A 19,754-nucleotide genomic window follows, 5' to 3' on the forward strand; every position below is an offset into this window, starting at 1 on the left:
TGAACCTGTCTCTCCAGCATGTTCTGTTGATTGTGGTAATGAGCCTGAGGTCTCTGGAGCGTGTGGTGTGGAGGGAATGGGATTTCTTTAGATGTAGCCTTTCTAACAGAGCTGGGTCAGACATGGCTTTGTAAGTCAAGCAGAGATCGCCTCTAAGTAAGCAATATGAGACAGAGAATAGTTGGAGTTTTTTGAGTCTGTCCACATAGGACAAGAGTTTAAGGCCTAGGATCCTCTTTGTGAGGTACTTTTTTGGCCTCTCCAATTGTTGCAGGTGTCTAGTGAGGTACATGCCAAATGGGCATTGTACTCGATGATTGTCCTAATGAGGGAAGAGTAGAGGGAGACAATGACCTCTTTCTTCCTGGTTGCAAAACCCTTTGTAATGAAATGTGCCACACAGAAGGACTTTCTGACCACAGTGGCCATGTGGTGGTCAAAAGAGAGGTTGGTGTCAACCTGTGTTCCCAGATTTCTTATAATGCCTTCTGTGTTCACTGGACTACTATCAATGTGGTAATTTAAGGGGACTGGATTTTCCCAAAGGGGATGACACATTTTTTGGCATTGAGCTTAAGGCCACGGTTTTGACACCAGTCGTTGGTCTCAGTGAGCCCTTTCTGTAGGATGTCAACATCACTTGAGGAGTTAATAATAGCTCCCAACTTGCAATTGTCTGCGAACTTTGTCAGCCAGAGTCTAATAATAGCTCCCAACTTGCAATCGTCTGCGAACTTTGTCAGCCAGAGTCCCTTCGTGTCAGCCTGGACTTCAGAGACATAGATACCAAACAGGAGAGGACCCAGGACCGAACCCTGTGGGAGTCCACTCGTGACTGGTCTGTAGTCTGACTTGGAGTTAGCTACTTTCACACTGTGGGTTCTATCTGTGAGCCAGTTTGCAACCCACCTAGGATATAGGGGTTGATGCCAACTTAGTGAGTTTTTCTATGATTCCTGAGTGGGGAATGGTATCACAGGCCTTGGCCAGATCAAGGTAGGCTGTATGAGCCACCTTGCCTTCATCCTCACTCTGGTGACTGACTCAAAGAAGTTGACCAAGTTGAACAAGCATGATCTACCCTTCACAAAACCAAACTGCCGGATCCAGAGTTTGGGGATTCCCTATATCCTTGTTTATTAGGTCCATGATGATGCATTCCATAGATTTGCATATCAGACTCATCAGGCTAATGGGGAGATAGTTCCTAGGGTCTGTAGTCTCTCCTCCTTTGTGGAAAGGGATGACTGTAGCAGTGTGCCATTTGGTAGGGACAAAGCCTGAGGTGAGGGTGTGACTGAACAGGGCACACAGGTGAGGTGTCAGTTCACTCTGTAGTTCATGTAGAACACAGACAGGGATATTGTCAGGTCCCATAAAAGCTGTATTCTTGGCCTTGGACAGTGCTGTTTTAACCTGTGCAGCAGTAATACTGGGTGCCTGGCAATTTACTGGTATTGTGAATGGTCCTTTGGGGGGGGTAAAGTTGGCACTGAATCTGTCGGCCAGTATATTGGCGATATCTGTTGGCTCGGTATAGAAGGAACCATTGTGCAGTAACTCAGAGCAAATCTGGGTATTGTCATGGAGATTCTTTACATAACTATAGAAGACCTTGTGGTTGTCTTTACTATCTGCTATAATTCTGTTTTCATAGCTATCTTTAGAGGATTTGATGAGGGATCTCAACTTTTTTGTTTGGGCTGATAAGGGAGTTTTTCCAGTCTTGGGACTTTACCTTATTCCACATCAGTTTCCTCCTTCTGTTGTAGAGTTTGTTTATGGCAGGGGACTACCAGATTGGCTATATTTTTTGGAGGAGACCGTCTTGGTTCTATTGGGTATGGCAAGATCCATGCATTTGTGTACGTGTTTGTACAGTGCATTGGTGTATGATTTGGCGGTCATACAACTATTCTTCATTTGCTTGGGTGCCGTGAAGTTAGCCACCTCTGTATTTAGGAGCCCAAAATTAGCTTCTCAATAAGACAATGATATTTGGGTGTTCATTTAAGTAGTTTATTACACACAGACACATCAGGATGGATGACAGGAACATTAAACTTAAATGAACGAACTGACTGCTACACACATGCATGCTTTCACTCTGGCTACTCACTCAAAATGGCACTCTTGCTTGCACGTTCTCAGTACTTATATGCATGTGCCCACTGATTGGAATGTTTCATAAAGGTACATCACACACTCTGATCTACACAGAGCATATGGATAAAATCAACATAGAATAATAGAGGGCATGAAGTCCTCACAAAGAGAAAGCACAGGCAAAAAACTCTACCAGGAAACTAAGCATAGTGTGACTGAAATGCTACTAATTGGGAGCTATTATTAACTCCCCAAGTGATGCTGACATCCTACAGAAAGGCCTCAATGAGACCAGTGACTGGTATCAGAACCATAGGCTTAAGCTCAGTGCCAAAAAATGTGTCTTCATCCCCTTTGGGAAAAACCCAGTTCCCTTGAATTACCACATTGATGGTAGTCCACTGAACATGGAAGGCGTTATAAGAGATCTGGGAACACAGGGTTGACAGCAACCTCTCTTTTGACCACAACGTTGCCACTGTGGTCAGAAAGTCCTTCTATGCAGCACATCTCATTACTAAGGATTTTGCATCCAGGAAGAAAGAGGCCATTGTCTCCCTCTACTCTTCCCTCATTAGACCAATCATCGAGTACAATGCCCCATTTGGCATGTACTTCACTACACACCTGCAACAACTGGAGAGGCCACAAAAGTACCTCACAAAGAGGATCCTAGGGCTTAAACACTTGTCCTATATTGACAAACTCAAAAACCTCCAACTATTCTCTGTCTCATATCGCCTACTTAGAGGCGATCTCTGCTTGACTTACAAAGCCATGTCTGACCCAGGTTAGAAATGCTACATCTAAAGAAATCCCAATCCCTCCGCACCACATGCTCCAGAGACCTCAATCACATTGCCACAATCAACAGAACATGCTGGAGGGACAGGTTCATAACCCAGAGACTGCCCATGCTATGGAATAGACTTCCCATACATGTCAAACAGAGCACCGCACTGGCCTTCTTCAAGAGGATGGGAAATAGAAAATTCACCCCGGGGATCACTCCAGTGGCTCTACTCGACAGAGGCACTAGGAACTAAGGTTGGGTGGCACAATGCCAGGGTAATCCTGTGGGCTAGGCTTGTAAAGGCTCCAGGGCCATTAGCCTAGTACACACCTATTAACTGTGTCAGTGTTCAGTTGTTTTCACAGATATCTGACCCAAGCCACCAAATATAGTCACTTATTCTGTAAAATGCTGATGTACGCAATGGAGAGTAAAATAAATTATGGCCAATTTATTACTCTTAGAAACACTTCATCCCCCTCTAAACACATACAAGTAGATGTTAACCACAGAACTTATCATTTTTATACTTTTGCAGCAAATACAATGTATTGTTTAAGAATCCTGCCATAAGACAGGTCAGCAGTTATTTAACTGTGATCAAATAAGAGTAGAAGTAAGTCATTTTATCCACAGATGTCCTCCACAGTCCTCAGTTGCAGCCACTTTATTCACTGTGCATACCTTAGATGCCTGATTGTGATTTAAAAAAATGAGCACAGTACAGTATCTAACTTGCTTTAAGAAATGCACATAGGATTTATGACTGTTTAACTTGATCGTAAAATCAGAGTCAGTCATTTTCATCCGTTGACAGCCCACAACTAATAATTTGTAGCTACTTTGTTGACCATTTATATCTGAGATGTTTGAGTGTGGTAAAATGGCCACAGAAATGTATTCCAAGTTTTTTTCATACAAACAAAAAGAATCATCAGTAAAGTTTCCTAACTTCACATAAATGCACAATAAAGCAAAAACAGGAATCCTTCACCAAAGATGGTGCCCAAATAAAACAAATCTGTAGCAAATTGAAGATGGCAGACAACCGACTAGGCTGAGTACGTAAAAACACTTTAATAAAATCACTTGTAAAAGCAAAATAAAATCACATGTAAAAGCAAAATAACAGTATCATGAGTGCTTTCTGGTCTAAGCCCTTCATCAGATAATCACTCACTTGTTTACCTACTGTGCTGTCTGTTCATGTCTTTATGTCCTTCTGTCTACCACTTGAATAACTATCTCCTTTCTTCTGCTTGGCTGACAAGCACTTAACTGTTCCGTCTTACTTTAAAGTTATGATCACTCAGTTGCAAATTGAATACGGTAGGTTACATTCAAGCAAGTTAAGAGTAGGACATATTTCACGCTTTACTAAGGCACTGTACCAACTTTGATTGAGGTGTAGAATTAAGTAGAATATTGTAGTATATTCAGCTATACATGAAAATAGTTTGTGCTGTCTGTGTCCTGCCAGTTGCTTACTTGCCTATATGATGCCTGTGCTCAGTCACTGAAGGATCTGTTGATTGCTCACTTTTTTGAAACAGCAGCATGCAGTGATTGCGTTTGTGTCAGTTTATGTGCACACTTTCAGTGTTTCAACTATAAGTCACAAAAACTGCTTTATAAAATTTAAGAGTAAGGTTTTAACAGACTGTATAAAATGCTAGCTAAGATATTCTATAGTAGTGGAGCTCAGCAGTCTAAACCCACTACTGCTAGCATTGAATATACACACAGCAATAACATGGACTGTGAAAGCCTCCCTTAGTACTTTTCACTTGGTTTTATGCATTCCATATCCTAACCATGATCTACTAAATTCAAGATGCCGAATAGCATTTGTTGACTCATATTAACCATCATGTCAGGTTTCATTTAAAGCCAGCAATGGCAACTTTAGTATTTCTGTTCCTGGGGGCACTGTTAGATGTTTCTTTTACTGAATTGTGTAGTTTGTGTGCAATGGTATGAAAATAATTTCTACTTCAAATTATGCAAACTTTCATTTAACTGTAATGAAATTAGCTATTTTGTGAAAAGTGCACATTAATTGGTTTGATCTTTATTGCTGTCAAGTCCAAATATTTTTGTTATACATTTCAGGACCTTTATTACCAGTCATATTCACAAGTGGGTGTGATGTTTGCTTCAATTCCAAACTTCAATGATTTCTACATAGAACTTGATGGCAATAATATGGGAGTGGAGTGCTTGCGTCTGTTAAATGAGATCATTGCAGACTTTGACGAGGTAGGCAAAATGTATGTCACTTTAAAGAAATTTATATAGCTTAAAATGTTCTGTTGTTGTGGTTATACCCTAAATAATGACTAAAATGGATCCTGGGACCAGACTATCAAGCTACCTAGTAAACAGACAGACAGAGATATTAAGGCAGACTGATAAACACACATAACAGGCTTCTAACTAATATTCCCAGATTTAATTTTGTGCCTAACTTCTTCAGGACACATGAAGTTTGCTTCAGTAGCAAAACTGGGCTTGAATTTACTTCTTGCAGTATAACGAAAAAAACATTCACTGGATGTCAGCAGAAACACCACAAGTAAAATAATTTGTATTTAAAACATTCACTGGAAATCAGCAGAAACACCACAAGTCAAATAATTTGTATTTAAAACATTCACTGGAAGTCAGCAGAAACACCACAAGTCAAATAATTTGTATTTAAAACATTCACTGAAAGGCAGCAGAAACACCACAAGTCAAATAATTTGTATTTAAAACATTCACTGAAAGGCAGCAGAAACACCACAAGTCAAATAATTTATATTTAAAACATTCACTGGAAGGCAGCAGAAACACCACAAGTCAAATAATTTGTATTTAAAACATTCACTGGAAGTCAGCAGAAACACCACAAGTCAAATAATTTGTATTTATTCACAGGGATTTAGTGCTTTCATCCAAAGACTTCATCAGAATACAAGGTGCACTACAAACCACTTTTAAATACACTGGTAACAAATTAATGCTTAAATACTTGACCATTCAACTAACAGTTCCAATTCAGTCTATAGAACACATTTAACTAATGACAATTTTGTATGTAAACCAGCCAGCATTAACAAATATGCTATTCTAAAAAACACTTTATAGATGTGCATTAATACCAAGTTAGTTGTCTGCGTGCATCTTAACTTGAAAGGAAGTTTATCGTTTAAGAATTTTGTTCTTGTAGTTACTGCCCCTCAGATCTTTCTTCCATTATGCTGCCCCATATGGATAGAAGTATTAAAGTAGAAGGACACTGACTGTAACAGCACAGGCATAGTGTATACTGCCATATACTCCTCTTGTTACTCCTTTTATATAGGAATGACAACAAGGAAGTTAAGTGCTAGAATAAAGGAACAAATAATGCACTATTAAAGCATTCCACTTTATTTAAGTTTTTAAAAAGTTTTAATTTTTTTGTCCTAGAATTAGCTCCAAAAAGATCTGAGGAGAGTTAACCACAAGAACAAAATTCTTAAAAGAGAAACTTTCTGACAAGTTAAGATGCAAGCAAACAAATATCCTGGTATTAATGAAAGCATCTGTATAAAGTGTTTTTTAGACTAGCGTATTTGTTAATACTGGCTGGTTTACATACAAAATTGTCATTAATTAAATGTGCATATCATGCCACACTGTTATAGACAGATGTCAATCTTACAGCTAGGGATTTTAGGAAGAATTAAAACATATTTGGCCTAAAGAACTTGTCAGACCTCATATTAGAGACACTTGGGGATGTGTATAGCTTGAATGCTAAATTATTTCATTCAGTATCACCTTAGAGGCAATATAATATTTCTTGTTTGTTGACATGGATAACGGCAGTCTATAGTCATAGTTGCTTAAGGCATAGGCCAACTAGGCGGCCGCCTAGGGCACCACTCTGGCAGGGGTGCTTCTCCAGTATTTATTTGCTTATTTTTTTGTAGTATAGAAATGTTTTCTTTAAAATCTGTTAAATGAAAACATGAAAAACTGAGGAGGAAGACAAACTGTGAAAAAATGAAGAAAAAAGTAATTTGGGTGGTGTAGGTAGACCAAGTTGGGGGCACTGGGTGGTAGTGGGGGGCAGTGTAGAACCATTTTGCCTAGGGCACCAGATGACAAAAGGCCAGCCCTGCCTATAGTTCATTTCTTTGTCCCCTGTCCTTTGTGTTTTCACCAATGCAAACTAATAGCCATTTATGTCTTAAAGCTCTTCATTGCAACAATATAGCTTTACTGTTATATTTTAATGAGTACAAACTCAGGTTTCTGACTTTTTCACCATAAGTTTTTCCCTTACAGCACTAATTTAATTAATTTATAATGAGCACTTTTGACAATATGAAGATCTTTTATGCCAAGAGCTCAAAATACATATTCTAAGAAAGGTCTGACAATAGATACATCTAATAGTCTGCATGTTTCCTTGTTTTGGAAATTGCAGAGACTAGATCATGCCAACTTGACTATTTTATCCATGGTGCTGAATAAAATCAAGACTTGTATGTATATTTTAATCTTCTGTCAAATATTTTCTAAGAAAAAGTTAGTAGAAGTAGATACAGTCACTTGAACTTTTTATCTCCTGTATGAATGATTGTTACTGATATCCTTTCATATCACTGTTCAAGTATTCTTCACAAAAGGGAATCCCTTGCCAAGGGTAGCCCAACTTCTGGCCAGTATACCAAAACCTTAGGTTTTCCAGGAAGTATACTCCCTGCTCATGGAGTAGGCCATAAAGGTGACATACAGCTGTACATGCCTCAGAGCTTCTGTGCCACCATTCTGTACACCATCTTCAGTCATTGGTCTGAATACTCCTTCGTTTGTGCTGGTTATTAAGCCATTTTCATATAAGTGCCCTGTTAAGGTTTCCTTCTTATCTCATTTTGTTGCGTGTCATTCAGAAAGGGAAAATGTCAGTGTGGGAGACAGAGTCCTCATGGACCATCATGAGCAGTGTCTTTTTTGCTTGGGTGTTTCTCACGAACATAATAAGTGCTCTATTTGTGAAGTGTTCTTGGGTGTTTCTCATGACCATAATAAGTGCTCAGTTTGTCAAGTGTTTGTCTCTAAGACCCTTTGTAGTTATCTCTCCTCCTTATCTTTCTACTTGGAGAACCAACATCATAAGTTGTTGGTGCAGGATACTATGGCAGAATCTCCCATCCCAAGGGTCAGCCATCTGCAAAGAAGAAAACAAGTTAGGTCAGATTCTGCTGCTGTACCACCTCTCCCAGACATCTTTCTTGAGGCTAGTAAGTCCAGGAGGATCACCCACTTGTTCGATCAGATTCCTTTGCCATGACCACTTTGAAGGCCAGCATGGATCTGGCTTCTCGCACATTCTCCTAGGCTCTGCAGGTGACCGTTGTAAATGTTAAGGTGGAACTCCGCTAGTCATATCTGAGGGACTGAGGAGCATTCCACAGATTCTTGTTCAGGAGGAGATTCTCACTACATTGAGTGTCGACAAGGGTCCAAACATCCTAAGGTTTTTCAGGCTGATGTCCCTTTAAAGAAGAAGCAGAAAACTAAACACATCTGCCCTGCTGCTAAAGATCCCAAGCATGAATGGCAGGATTTTACACAGGAGTTGTTTAATGTACTAAAGGCCTTGAAACCTTCTCAGAGATGTTCTGTCCCTTCTCCCCCTTGGTCATTTATTCCTCTTAAGAGGCCTAGGGAAGGAGGACTCTTCTGATGAAGATTTGGATACAGGAGGAGAATCTCTAACTTACTTGTCTCGGATTCCTTCTTCACTGGACTTTATTTCTGAGTAGGAAGATTCCATTAGCCCAGATTCTCCCTTTGAGGAACTCACTTTTGGGAATGCTATCTCATATGATTTATTTATTTTATATTTATTTGACATTTGTTCACTGGGATGGTCCATCTGGGTTACATAACCCTTTTACATTGGAGGCCCAGGAAGAAAAGCTCCACATTTATAAACTGGTTACAGATTTATACAATTGGATTACCCATATGAAACTACACAGTTGGAACAGTGAATAAGCACTTACAGTTACTTATATAATACTAAACATTTAGAGTTTACATACATAAACATGTCATAGTAAACATTTACAGTTTACATCATTCACAATTAGAAGATTGGCTTAGGTGTAGGAGTATGATGGAATTCTTTAACTAGGACTGTTCTCAGGTTTCTTACAGCCAGAAAAGGTATTTCTACAGATGGAGTCCCCAAAACCCTCTGCTGTTCCTCAACTCCTTGCTATCCCATGGACATTTTTAAGCAGCTTCTCAGGCTCCTGATTCACAACCTCCTGCCCTTACAAAGCCTGGCAGGTTTTATAACATGCCTTGTGAATGTTTCTCTATACATGTCCCTCTGCAGAGCCTTCTGTTGTGTCTGCCTCTTCTGACAAATCTTCTAAACTCTTGCCTTCTACTAAATTGCTTCCTTCTGATAAGGACACTAGGGCTGTGGAATGGCTGGGAAAAAAGGTGTATACTGTTGCTACTCTGGCTTTTTGTGCAATTAACTGTTACACCCATATGACCAGGTATGTCTTAGCTCTTCTTTCTCTGGTGTCTCAGGTTGTTTTTGACCTTCCTGATTCTGAGGTGAAGGTTTTGGGCCTGTCGTTGTTGGGCTCCTGTTCTCAAGTGGCTCGCCATTCTATTAAATGTAGTTATGATTCAGCTGATGCTTCTTCTAGGGCTGCTGCTTTTGTTTATCTGTTGAGGCACCACTCTTGGCTTCACCTCCAGCTTTTGCTTGATGATCATAATGATAAATCTTTGGATGCTCCCCTTGATAATAAAATATTCTTTGGTTCTGCAGCTGCTGATCTTTTTAAGTCCTTGCAAGACAAGTAAAGCCCTGCAAGAATTTAAACATATTTTTGTTTCTCCTATTCCTAAATTTCAGATGAATTATCCTGCTAAGCCTGATTTTGCTCAGACAGCCTCACCCTCCTCCCAAAGGTAAGAATGGTTCTAGACAGGCTCATTCTGCTAAGTCTACTCAGACTCCTGCTACTCCGAAACATTTTCCAGACAAACCAAGTTTTGACCGACTACCTGCTTCTTTCCTTTGTGAGTCAGATCCCTTTATCTCTTCATCTTTTCCTGCCCTTTTTAAATTCGCTACAGATCACTCAGGATTCTTGGGCTCTGTCCATCATCCATGAGGAATACATCATGATGTGGAAACCCCTTCCTCCTTTTCTGAACATTCCCCAGTCTCCTCAGGAACAGATGCCTTGCTTTCCAGATGTACTTCAGGGCCTTTGTCTCTAGGCACTATCCAAGTGGTTCTTACTCCCAAGGAGGGAAAAGGGGTTTTATTCCAGAATATTTTTGGTTCTTAAGAAAGAAGGCACCTGGAGGTCCATTCTGGACCTTTTTCAGCTCAACATCTTTCTGAAGATCCCTTCCTTTTGGATGCTATCCCTTCAGACTCTGTTTCCTCTACTTTTTCCTCAGGCTTCCGTGGTCTCTAAGGATCTCTTCACATCCCTATTCATCCCCATTTCGGGAAATATTTGTATTTCTCTGTTTTTTCCTTCTATTTTCAGTTCTCTGGTTTGCTGTTTGTCCTGTCTATTGCGTCAAGGGTTTTCACCAAATGTCTTGCTCCTGTGATTGCCTTTTATGGGGGATGAGGAGGATACAAATCTTTCCTTACCTGGATGAACTGCTCATTCAGGCTTCATCCCCAGAGACCTTGCTTTAGCATCTTTGCTATGCTGTTTGCTGTTTACAATAAATTTCCAGAAATCTATCCTGTCTCCTTCTCAGGATTAAGTTTTTCATGGTTTCAGGCTCCAGAACATTCCTATGCTGGTTTTACTGCCACTACCTTCGCGGTGGTGGTGCTGCGGTAGAGTTGTCGCCTCACAGTAAGACACTGTCCGGTTCGACTCTCAGCTAGAGCGTCTTCTGCGTGGAGACATGCGTGAATGGGCGTACCTTCGTTGAAGGTTGTGCGTCAGGGCTGGCAACCCGGTACGTAAAAATCAACTGCCAATCATTAGCGGACCGGAGTTCCGCTGTGGCGACCCCTAACCGGAAAAAGCCGAAAGACACAACAACAACAACAACCTAAGGCTCTTGCTCTAATTGCCTTTTTTGTTGCTCCTTACTTGATTCTCCATTACAGCCAGAGAATTTCTAAGAGCTCTGGGTTCCATGGTTTCCACCATTCCTATGCTAACTCTAGCTAGACTCCATATGAGAAAATTACAATAGTTCCTAAAGTCTGTCTGGCTCCAACACACTCATCCTGTAGGCTTTCTAGTCCCTCCTCTTCCATGCATCAAGCTAGATCTTCAGTGGTGGATTCTTCAGCAGTCTCTCAATCTGAGACTCCCTTTTCAGTCCCCACTCAGGAAATGTTTTCAGATGTCTCAGACATGGGTTGGGGTGCTTCTTTCAGCCCTTTCTAGGTGCAGGGTCTTTGACCCATTTCTCAGAGATGAGACCACATCAACATCAAGGAGATGAGAGCTTTCCTTCTGGACCTTCAGGCCTTTCACGCCCCTTTTCTTCCAGGACCTCTCAAAATCATTGCAGACAATACCACAGTGATGTGGTACATTAACAAACAAGGGTGGAACATGGTCCTACCATCTGTTCAGACTAGCTTTTCAAGTTTGGGATCTAGCTGTCCAATATCAGGTTACTCTTCAGGCTGTTTATATTACTTTAGGCTGAAACACTGTGGCAGACTCTCTCAGCAGGTCTTTAACATAGGCTCATGAATGGATGCTTCATAGTCCACCAGTGGGGTATTCCTTAGGTAGACCTTTTTGCCTCCCCTCTAAGCAGCCAGTGTCCCCTTTTTTACACCTGAGTACCAAGTCCTCTGGCCTGGAACTTGGATGCCATTTCTTTTTCTTGGAATGGGATATTTCTGTATGCCTTCTCTCCCATTCCTCTTAAAACAAGAGGTCTGCTTAAAGCAAGACTCCCCCCAAAATCTTGTTGTTGACTCCCTTTTGGTCCAGCATTGGATTCATCTTCTTCTGCATCTAGCCAAGGGCAATCACCACAAGTTACCTCACAGGGTGGACCTACTCACACAAGGCAAGGGTGTCTCATCCATCCTCACTTGTCCACTCCAACTGACACAGGGTTGTGATTCCTTTTAGACATCTTTTTTTGAGAAGACACTTTAAGTTCTGAAGTAGGCCAAGAAACCTACTACCAGGAAATCCTGTGTGTCCAAATGGGAGAGATTCTCTGTCTGGTGCCTTACTTATAACTGGGATTCACTTTCTGTGGAGATACCTCTGTTTCTGTCATTTGTGTGAGTTGCCTCATCCTGGTTTGGTGTATTCTTCAGTTAAAGCTCACCTTTTAGCTGTTTCTTCTTGTCTGCCTTTATCTCCTATTTTGGCCTCTAGGTTTGAGGTCAAACAATTTCTTAGTGTCTGTCATATTAGGTCTCCCAGGAAACCTATTCCTCCTTCCTGGAACCTTAAGTTTATTCTTGAAAAATCAACTCAGGCTCCTTTTGAGCCTGTGGCTTCAGCTTCCTTGCAGCATTGTACGTGAAACAGTGTTCTTCTTTTGGCTCTTACTTCAGCTAAGAGAGTGTCTGAACTTCAGGCCCTTGTGGCTGTTCCTCCTTTTTTAATTTTTCATAGCGACGGGGTGTCTCTTCGTACTAATCCTTCTTTTATGCATAAGGTGGTTAATGAATTGCCTCAATCAGTCTGTTGATTTTCCCATATTTTTCCTTCTCAGCAGTTTGCAAATACAATGTGTGAAGAATCTTCAAACTGGCAGAGACAGCTCAGGTATTATTTGGTTAAGACTGAGGCCATTCACAAGTCAGAGCAAATGTGTTGTTTCTTTTCATCCTAGATCTCTAGGTTTGGTCGTTTCTAAGCAGACAATTTCTTCATGACTCTCTAAGGCCATTTCTTTTTTTTATTTGTTTCATGGGAAAAGCCCTTCTGCTTTGGTAAAGGCTCACTCTACCAACGATGCGGCTCATCGGGTGCTTTTTTTAAAGACTTGGATATCACTTCCACCCTTGATTCTGCTACTTGGTCCTCTGTCCATACCTTTACTAAGCATTACAAACTGGATGTTGTTTCCAGAACAAGAGTTAGCTTTGCCAGAGCTATTCTGTTGGCTTTCTGGAAGGTATTTCTGAGCCTTCCTCCTCCCAAGTTCCCTCTTGAGCTTTTGTACTGTCCCTTTAGTGAAGAATACTGCAGTAATGACACGAAAGGATATAGTACAGTTGTGTAAAATCTTACCATAACTGTAGATGTCCTTCTCTTCACTGAAGTAGTTTTCACTCCCTCCCTATTCTCTGATTTCTTTTCCCCTACTTCTTTGTTCCTTCTGGATGCACATGTTCCTCCTTTTCTCTTTGGACTGTTGATCCTCCTGGGGCTTTTCAGTTGTAAGGCATGTATATCTGTATGTTTGTTTTATGCCCTACACCATGAGCAGGGAGCATACGTGTGATTTACAACATCCTGGAAAACCTAACTCTTTGGTACACTGGCTGGATGTTGAGCTACCCTTAGCAGGGGATCCCTTTAGTGAAGAATAATGCAACAGTGAAGATAAAGACATCTACTGTTATGGTAAGATTTTACACAACTGTACTTTCTTAATGCTGAAAACTGAATAGTTAGCTTTACCCCATTGATTTTCATAATCGTATATGCCTAGAAAGTAGTCTTTGTTCTATGTATGACATATTGCAGACAAGATTATTGTTGGTTTTGGCTCCAAAACTCTACTAACGTCAAACTGCTTCATCTGTTATCTGAGAGAATAAATGTGGTTGTTTGAGTTGAAATAGGGTTTTTTGTTAAGTTTGAACTTCTAACCCCATCCTAAAAGATGTATAAAAATGGGGGGAGCAAGTGATATTTGGAGGACATCAGGTGCTATTCACCCCAGACCATAGTGTTATTTGATAGAGAAGCCATTCTAACTAAGAACGGAATGGGGGGGCAGCAAGTGATGTTTGGAGGACATCAGATGTGGTTAACTACACACTGTGGTGCTGTAGTCTCCCACTGGTGGAAAGCTATGTCACCATACTTAATGAAATGCTGAGAGCTGATTTTCACAGTACAATTGCAACTCCCAGCAATACTGCACTTGGTGAGTAATAACACTCAAACGTGTTTGCACTCATTGCAGAAGGTGGAACACTTTTTGAGGAATAGAGATTTATCTAAACAAAGTTCTTATGCCAAGGTGGTAGAACCCCCTTCAACTACAAATCCCCAGTGCAAAAAAAAAAAATAAATAAATAAATAAAATGAGGAAAGACATGAAGAAGCCGTTGGCAACTGTAATGGACTCTGGAAAGTTCAAATCACAATTGTTTGCACTGGCTACTTAAAGCAATAATAGGTTCAACAGTTGGTGCAAATAATAAATGGTACAATGGGCCAAGAAGGAGCAGATTCCCTAGAGCAGGAGATCAGCTGACAGAGCTGGAACAATGATGGTTTGATTCCTCCCAACTGTCCCACATAACTGATAAAGGGGAGTGAATGGTGCCTAGTCTCTGCAATGAGCAGCACAAGGTAAAGCTGAATCTAAGATGCTAAGCAACCCACTGGGATGGAGAGCTAAACTACTTTACGTTGAAAGTGACCACTAGATAAGCTACTAGACTGTTATGATCTCAGTTGTCCTTTCAATCTGTTCTTTATTCTGGATGCCTCCTCTGTGCTCCACCTTAACTTATGTAGGCTGTGATTGACTCTCTCAAGCACACATTCACAATATGGCAGGAAAGTGCATTTGCACAGACACTAAATGAGACCAACCTTTAGGTTCTTTCTGGCCAAAATGGATCTTCATTTTCTTTTTCCTGAATACCTGCTTGAGTAATCTTTCTGTGAACTGCACTTGAGTTGTTTTAATAATAATCTTTTATAGTTTAAGTGGTAAATCAACAGTGTTAGTTGTACATAGTGCATGGCAAGTTAGTTTTTAGAGAAAAGATACACATTACAGTCCTATTATAAGAAAGTACTGTTTTGAGAGAGAAAGTGTATCTCAGCAGTGGACATGAGGGATTCAGCAAATATCTAGTGTGTAAGTTGGAATGTGAAAGGTACATCTTTAGCAGTGAAGGTAGTGGCTATATAAAGGCAGATTAAGGTACATTCTTCACAATTAGTTTTATTGCAGGAAACTAAGCTAAGCAGGGACAGAGTTTAGAATTTTATGAAGACATGGGGTGCTTGGTGCACTGCTGCTGTGCTGCCAACTCCAAGAGAGTAGTAGTCATACTATTGCACTGACCATTGTAATGGGTGGTTCAAAAAGAGCTCAGTAACAAGTGGGAAGATAGCTAGTTTTATGTTTCTGGACAAGCATGGGGGTTATCATTTTATGGTCCCAACATTGATATCTAACAATTCTATGTTGATAGGGGCATATCTGGTGTTGATGGGAGGAGTGCATTTCAGTTTTAGTTGGAAGGGTAGGCAGGCTTCCTAGGGGAAAAAAACAGAGCTCCTAAAGTTACCTTGCAGCTCAATATCATGGTACAGGGCTTAAAAGTTGTACAGGTATAGCAGGCACACCACTCGATCTTCCTAAGTGTGTGTAAGTGACCTTATTTTTTTCAGCTTTATATTTGACTAATGCCTACTAATTAAATTATTTTCTTTTAAATTTTGTAATACATTCTTATTTTATACAAACTCAGCATGGTGTATAATAGTTGTTTTAATTCTTAGTTTGATTTGAATCTAGAGCAATAGGTTTAAAAAGGAAATAAGTAAGTGTTGAGGCAACTTATTTTTACCAACAGATGAATGCACAGCAGATCATGTAAAATATTATATTCATGCCTATTTGTTCTGAAGGAGGTTTTCCATCTGCCTCAATAAGATCCATGATGGTTCCTCTGTATCCCATGACATGTTTGTGAGGCTGATTGCATGTAATCATTTGATTTGGTTGAAGTGCCTTCCATGTACATATGGGCCATAGTAGCCTTCATCCATGTATAAGGGACACATATGTTCCTAACACATCATTAAAAACTGTCTAAGAGCATACTTGGCTGTTTTTGAGTGCAACAATTAGACTTTCTATAACCTTTCCAAGTCCTCTGGAACTGGTGCTTAACCTTACTAAGGGCACAGATGACTAGCTGAATGCATTTATAGACGGATGCGTGTTGCACAGAAGAAAGGTGGATGGGGCTCCATTTTGTGGCCTAACATTTATTCCAAATCTGTTGCAGTTTCGCTATATCTGATGAGTCTGTTGTGCAGGTACTATTTTATTCTAGCACACTGCATTCTTATTTTATCCATTTCATTTTTCAGATGTGGTTGAAGAAGGTCTTATTATTGTCACCCATCTTGATGATACATTTTGTATTGAATGAAGTACTGCTTATTTAGATTATTAAGTGAATTATTTCTGGAATGAGTTGGCTTTAGCATTGTTGTTTTGGTTAAGGTAATATATGAAGGACTTGTATGCTGTTTTCTTTTGGTTTAATAGGTTGTGCCCGTTAAGGAATGATTAATGTGGACCAAGTGCTTTAGGCATCAGTTTTGGCAATAGGTACCCTCTAGTCAGGAAGTTATGGACCACAGACTACACCCACAATGAGGATTAGCCACACAGTAGGCTAAAAACTGGCTCTAGGTGTTATTAAAGGACATAGGTATTTGCGGATGCTAAGTGTATTGAGGACCCAGCTTACCATGTGTAAATGGGTGTTTGTGTGATATATAATATCTATACTTTCAAAATTAAATAGAAATCTAGCTTTCACATTTAAGAGTCAGCTGTTTGTTGGTGCTTATTCTTCTTGGTCCAAAGAATGAAGATCAGTCTGTTACACAAAGAATGCTCTAACTAACATAGAAGTACAGTAAGAAAAGTTACTTAGGGCTGACAAGTAAATGTCTAGTGTCATGAATGGAACTAATCAAAATATTAGAAAGCGCTAGAGAAGCAGGAAATTCCTCTAAGACACTGCCAGAGAAGCTATCATTAATACGTGCCTACTACCTTTGTACCTTAACTTTGCACACCTATAGACTGGCTACAGCCTTATTTGCTAGGTTTGTGGTGAGATACAATGTCAGAACACATCGCTACAGCCTTATTTGCTAGGTTTGTGGTGAGATACAATGTCAGAACACATCACTGATTGTATTTTAACTACTCTACACATTTTGCAAATGCATTAGTAAATTTGTCATCCTGAACACTGTAAAATATCCTTACCATTTCTACATCTTGATGATCTAGATATTGTTGAACAGTTTAAATACCTGTATCCAGAAGCTGGTCTTCACAAATCTTAGCACTTAATTTTCTTACAGTCCATATACATCTTATCTGTAATTTTTTTAAAAAGTAAAATTACACACTTATACTGTCCAATCGTCCTATACTTTCAGCAATAATAATGTGTGCATCAGTGGCTCCTTCAGTACTTAACTGGCATAGATGTCATTTCATAGGTTCATAGGAGGTTACTAGGCTAACAGCTCTAGATCCTTTATAAGCCTAGCCAAGTTAATCCCAAATAACCCCGTTTGCTCTTTTTGGATAGTTTGCAGAATGGATTTATGAACAGAGCAGGTCTGTGATCAGCACGTGCTACCCCTGTCCATGTTGGACATGGGTGCAATTTGCAGTCTCCTATCCAATTATCTAGCCTACATTTGAATAGGTTCAGTGAAGAGCTCTGTTTCATGACAATAGGAAGTCTATTCCAAAGAAGTGACAGCCTCTAGAAGACTAGTCCATGATAATTCTTTCCATGGTCTTGCAGATGAGGCTGGTTAGACTTATGGGTCTGTATTTCCCAGTGGCAGTTCACAGCCCCCCTTTATGCAGAGGGATTACAGTCTCCAGCATGTTCTTTTAATGTCATAAGCTAGGTTGAGATCCATAGAGTGAGTGACTCTTGTGCCGTTTGACTTGTGGATGTACAGCATTTCCATTAGGATAGGATTGGAGATTGCCCTATAGACCAGGGACAAGTCACCTGTCAGCAGCCTATAAGATGCAGAGTAAATTGACAGGGCTTTCAGCCTGTCCATTTAGGCTATGGTTTGGAGTCCCTGTATTTTCTTAGTGAGAAAGGTCTCTCCAGCTGCTGCAGGTGTATGGTGAGGTACATGCAAAAAGGGTGCATTGTACTGTATTAGTGGTCTGCTAAGGGTTGAATACAGTGAAGTTATAACATCCCTTGACCTGGATGCTATGCCCTTACTTATGAGGTGAGCTATGTAGAAGGCTTTCCTTACCACTGTGGAAAGTTAGTGGTCAAAGTTCAGATTGCTATCAACCTGTGGTCCCAAGTCTCACACCACTGGGTTGGAACTCACGGGGCTTCTGTCAATATTGTAATTTGTAGGGAATTAATTTTATTGCATGGGATTTAGACCATGGCTTTGGCACCAATCATTTGTTTGTGTTATCCCTTCTTGTAATATATTAACATTGTTGGGGGACTCAATGATTGCTCCCAGTTTGCAATAATCAGCGAACCTGGTGAGCCAAAGGCTGTCTACTTTGGCCTGGACTTCTGAGAAACAGATGCCAAACAGTAAAGGGCCCAGAACAGACCCCTCTGGTGCTCCACTGGTTACAGGTCTACTGATGTAGGTGTAATCACTAACTTTCACAGAGTAACATAAGGGTTAATCCATATCTGGGAGAGTTTATCAGTGATGCTTGACTGGGGAATTATGTGGAAAGCCTTGGCAAGGTGGAGATAGGCTGTGTGCACCGTCTTACCTTTGCCCATGGCTTTGGTGACATTCTCAAAGAAGTCTACCAGGTTTAATAAGCATGATCTACCATTAATGAAGCCAAACTGGGTTGGGTCCAGCATTTGGAGGTTGCCTATGTCCTGGTTGATAAGGTCCATGATAATTCTTTTCATGGCCTTGCAGATTAGGGTGGTTAACCTTATGGGTCTGTAGTTCCCAGGATTAGTTGATGGGCCCCATTTATGCAGAGGGATTACTGCTACTGTTCTCCATTCTGCAGAAGCATAGCCAGTTCTAAAACTATGATTACAGAGAATGCCAAATGGGTTCACTAAGTCTTCTTTTAGATTGTTTAGTAAACAGACTGGGATGTTATCTGGTCCCATTGAGGCTGTGTTTTTGGCCCTGGTGAGCAAAGAGATGACCTGTTCTCTAGAGATACTAGGCAGAGGGCTGGTGTCAGGTATGCTTTGGGATATTTTAGGTGGATATAGAGGGGTGATGTTTACGCTGTATCTGTTAGCTAGCAGGTTGGTGATATCTTCCAGTGTAGTATGAGTGATCTCATCTACAACCAGTTCGGCACATAGCTAGGCATTCCCTTTTAAACTTCAGAAATAAAGAATGCCATATTGTTATCCTTGGCTGGATAAACGATTTTAAGTTCATAATTTACTTTAGAAGACTTTATAAGATTTCTGATTTTCTTGTTTAGGCTTAGGAAGGGACCTCTTCCTCTGCAGAGTGATAGCCCTCTTGCTTTTGGACAACAGTTTCTACCTCTTGTTATATAATCTGTTTATACTTGAGGTCCACAATGGTGGCTTGCTTTTATGAGAAGACCTGGTTTTGATCCGGTCAGGTACAGCAGCAGAGTTTATGCAGTTGCTTAAGTGTTTGAATGGGGTATGTGTGTACACTTCTGCTTAGTGATCATTGATATCTGCAGTTGTAGATGGTATAAAGCTTTTTATACCATCGCGTAATAGGCTGTAGTTAGATTTGGTAAAATTTTTTCATAATTTTTATTTCTGTGAGGGTGTCAGTTCCAGTAGTTACTTCAAATGAGACTGATTTGTGGTCTGACTTAAGCAGGGAGGGCATCTCACATGGGGACG

The 19,754-nt window shown here is 40.4% G+C and overlaps 1 protein-coding gene across 2 annotated transcripts in view; it reads left to right on the forward strand.

Moving 5' to 3' along the window:
• Nucleotides 1–19,754, forward strand: part of LOC122796441 (adenylate cyclase type 1-like) — a 1,016,273-nt gene that overhangs the window by 423,512 nt on the left and 573,007 nt on the right. The window contains exon 3 of one of the 2 annotated variants that reach the window (XM_044064913.1): nt 5,012–5,158. The exons of the other annotated variant lie outside the window; for it this stretch is intronic. Coding sequence (XP_043920848.1) covers nt 5,012–5,158 — 147 coding nt within the window. The remainder of the gene's footprint in view (nt 1–5,011; nt 5,159–19,754) is intronic. 2 annotated transcript variants of the gene reach the window in all.

Source organism: Protopterus annectens, chromosome 3.part0 (genome assembly GCF_019279795.1).
Source record: "Protopterus annectens isolate FY-2018-M chromosome 3.part0, PAN1.0, whole genome shotgun sequence".
NCBI lineage: Eukaryota > Metazoa > Chordata > Ceratodontiformes > Protopteridae > Protopterus > Protopterus annectens.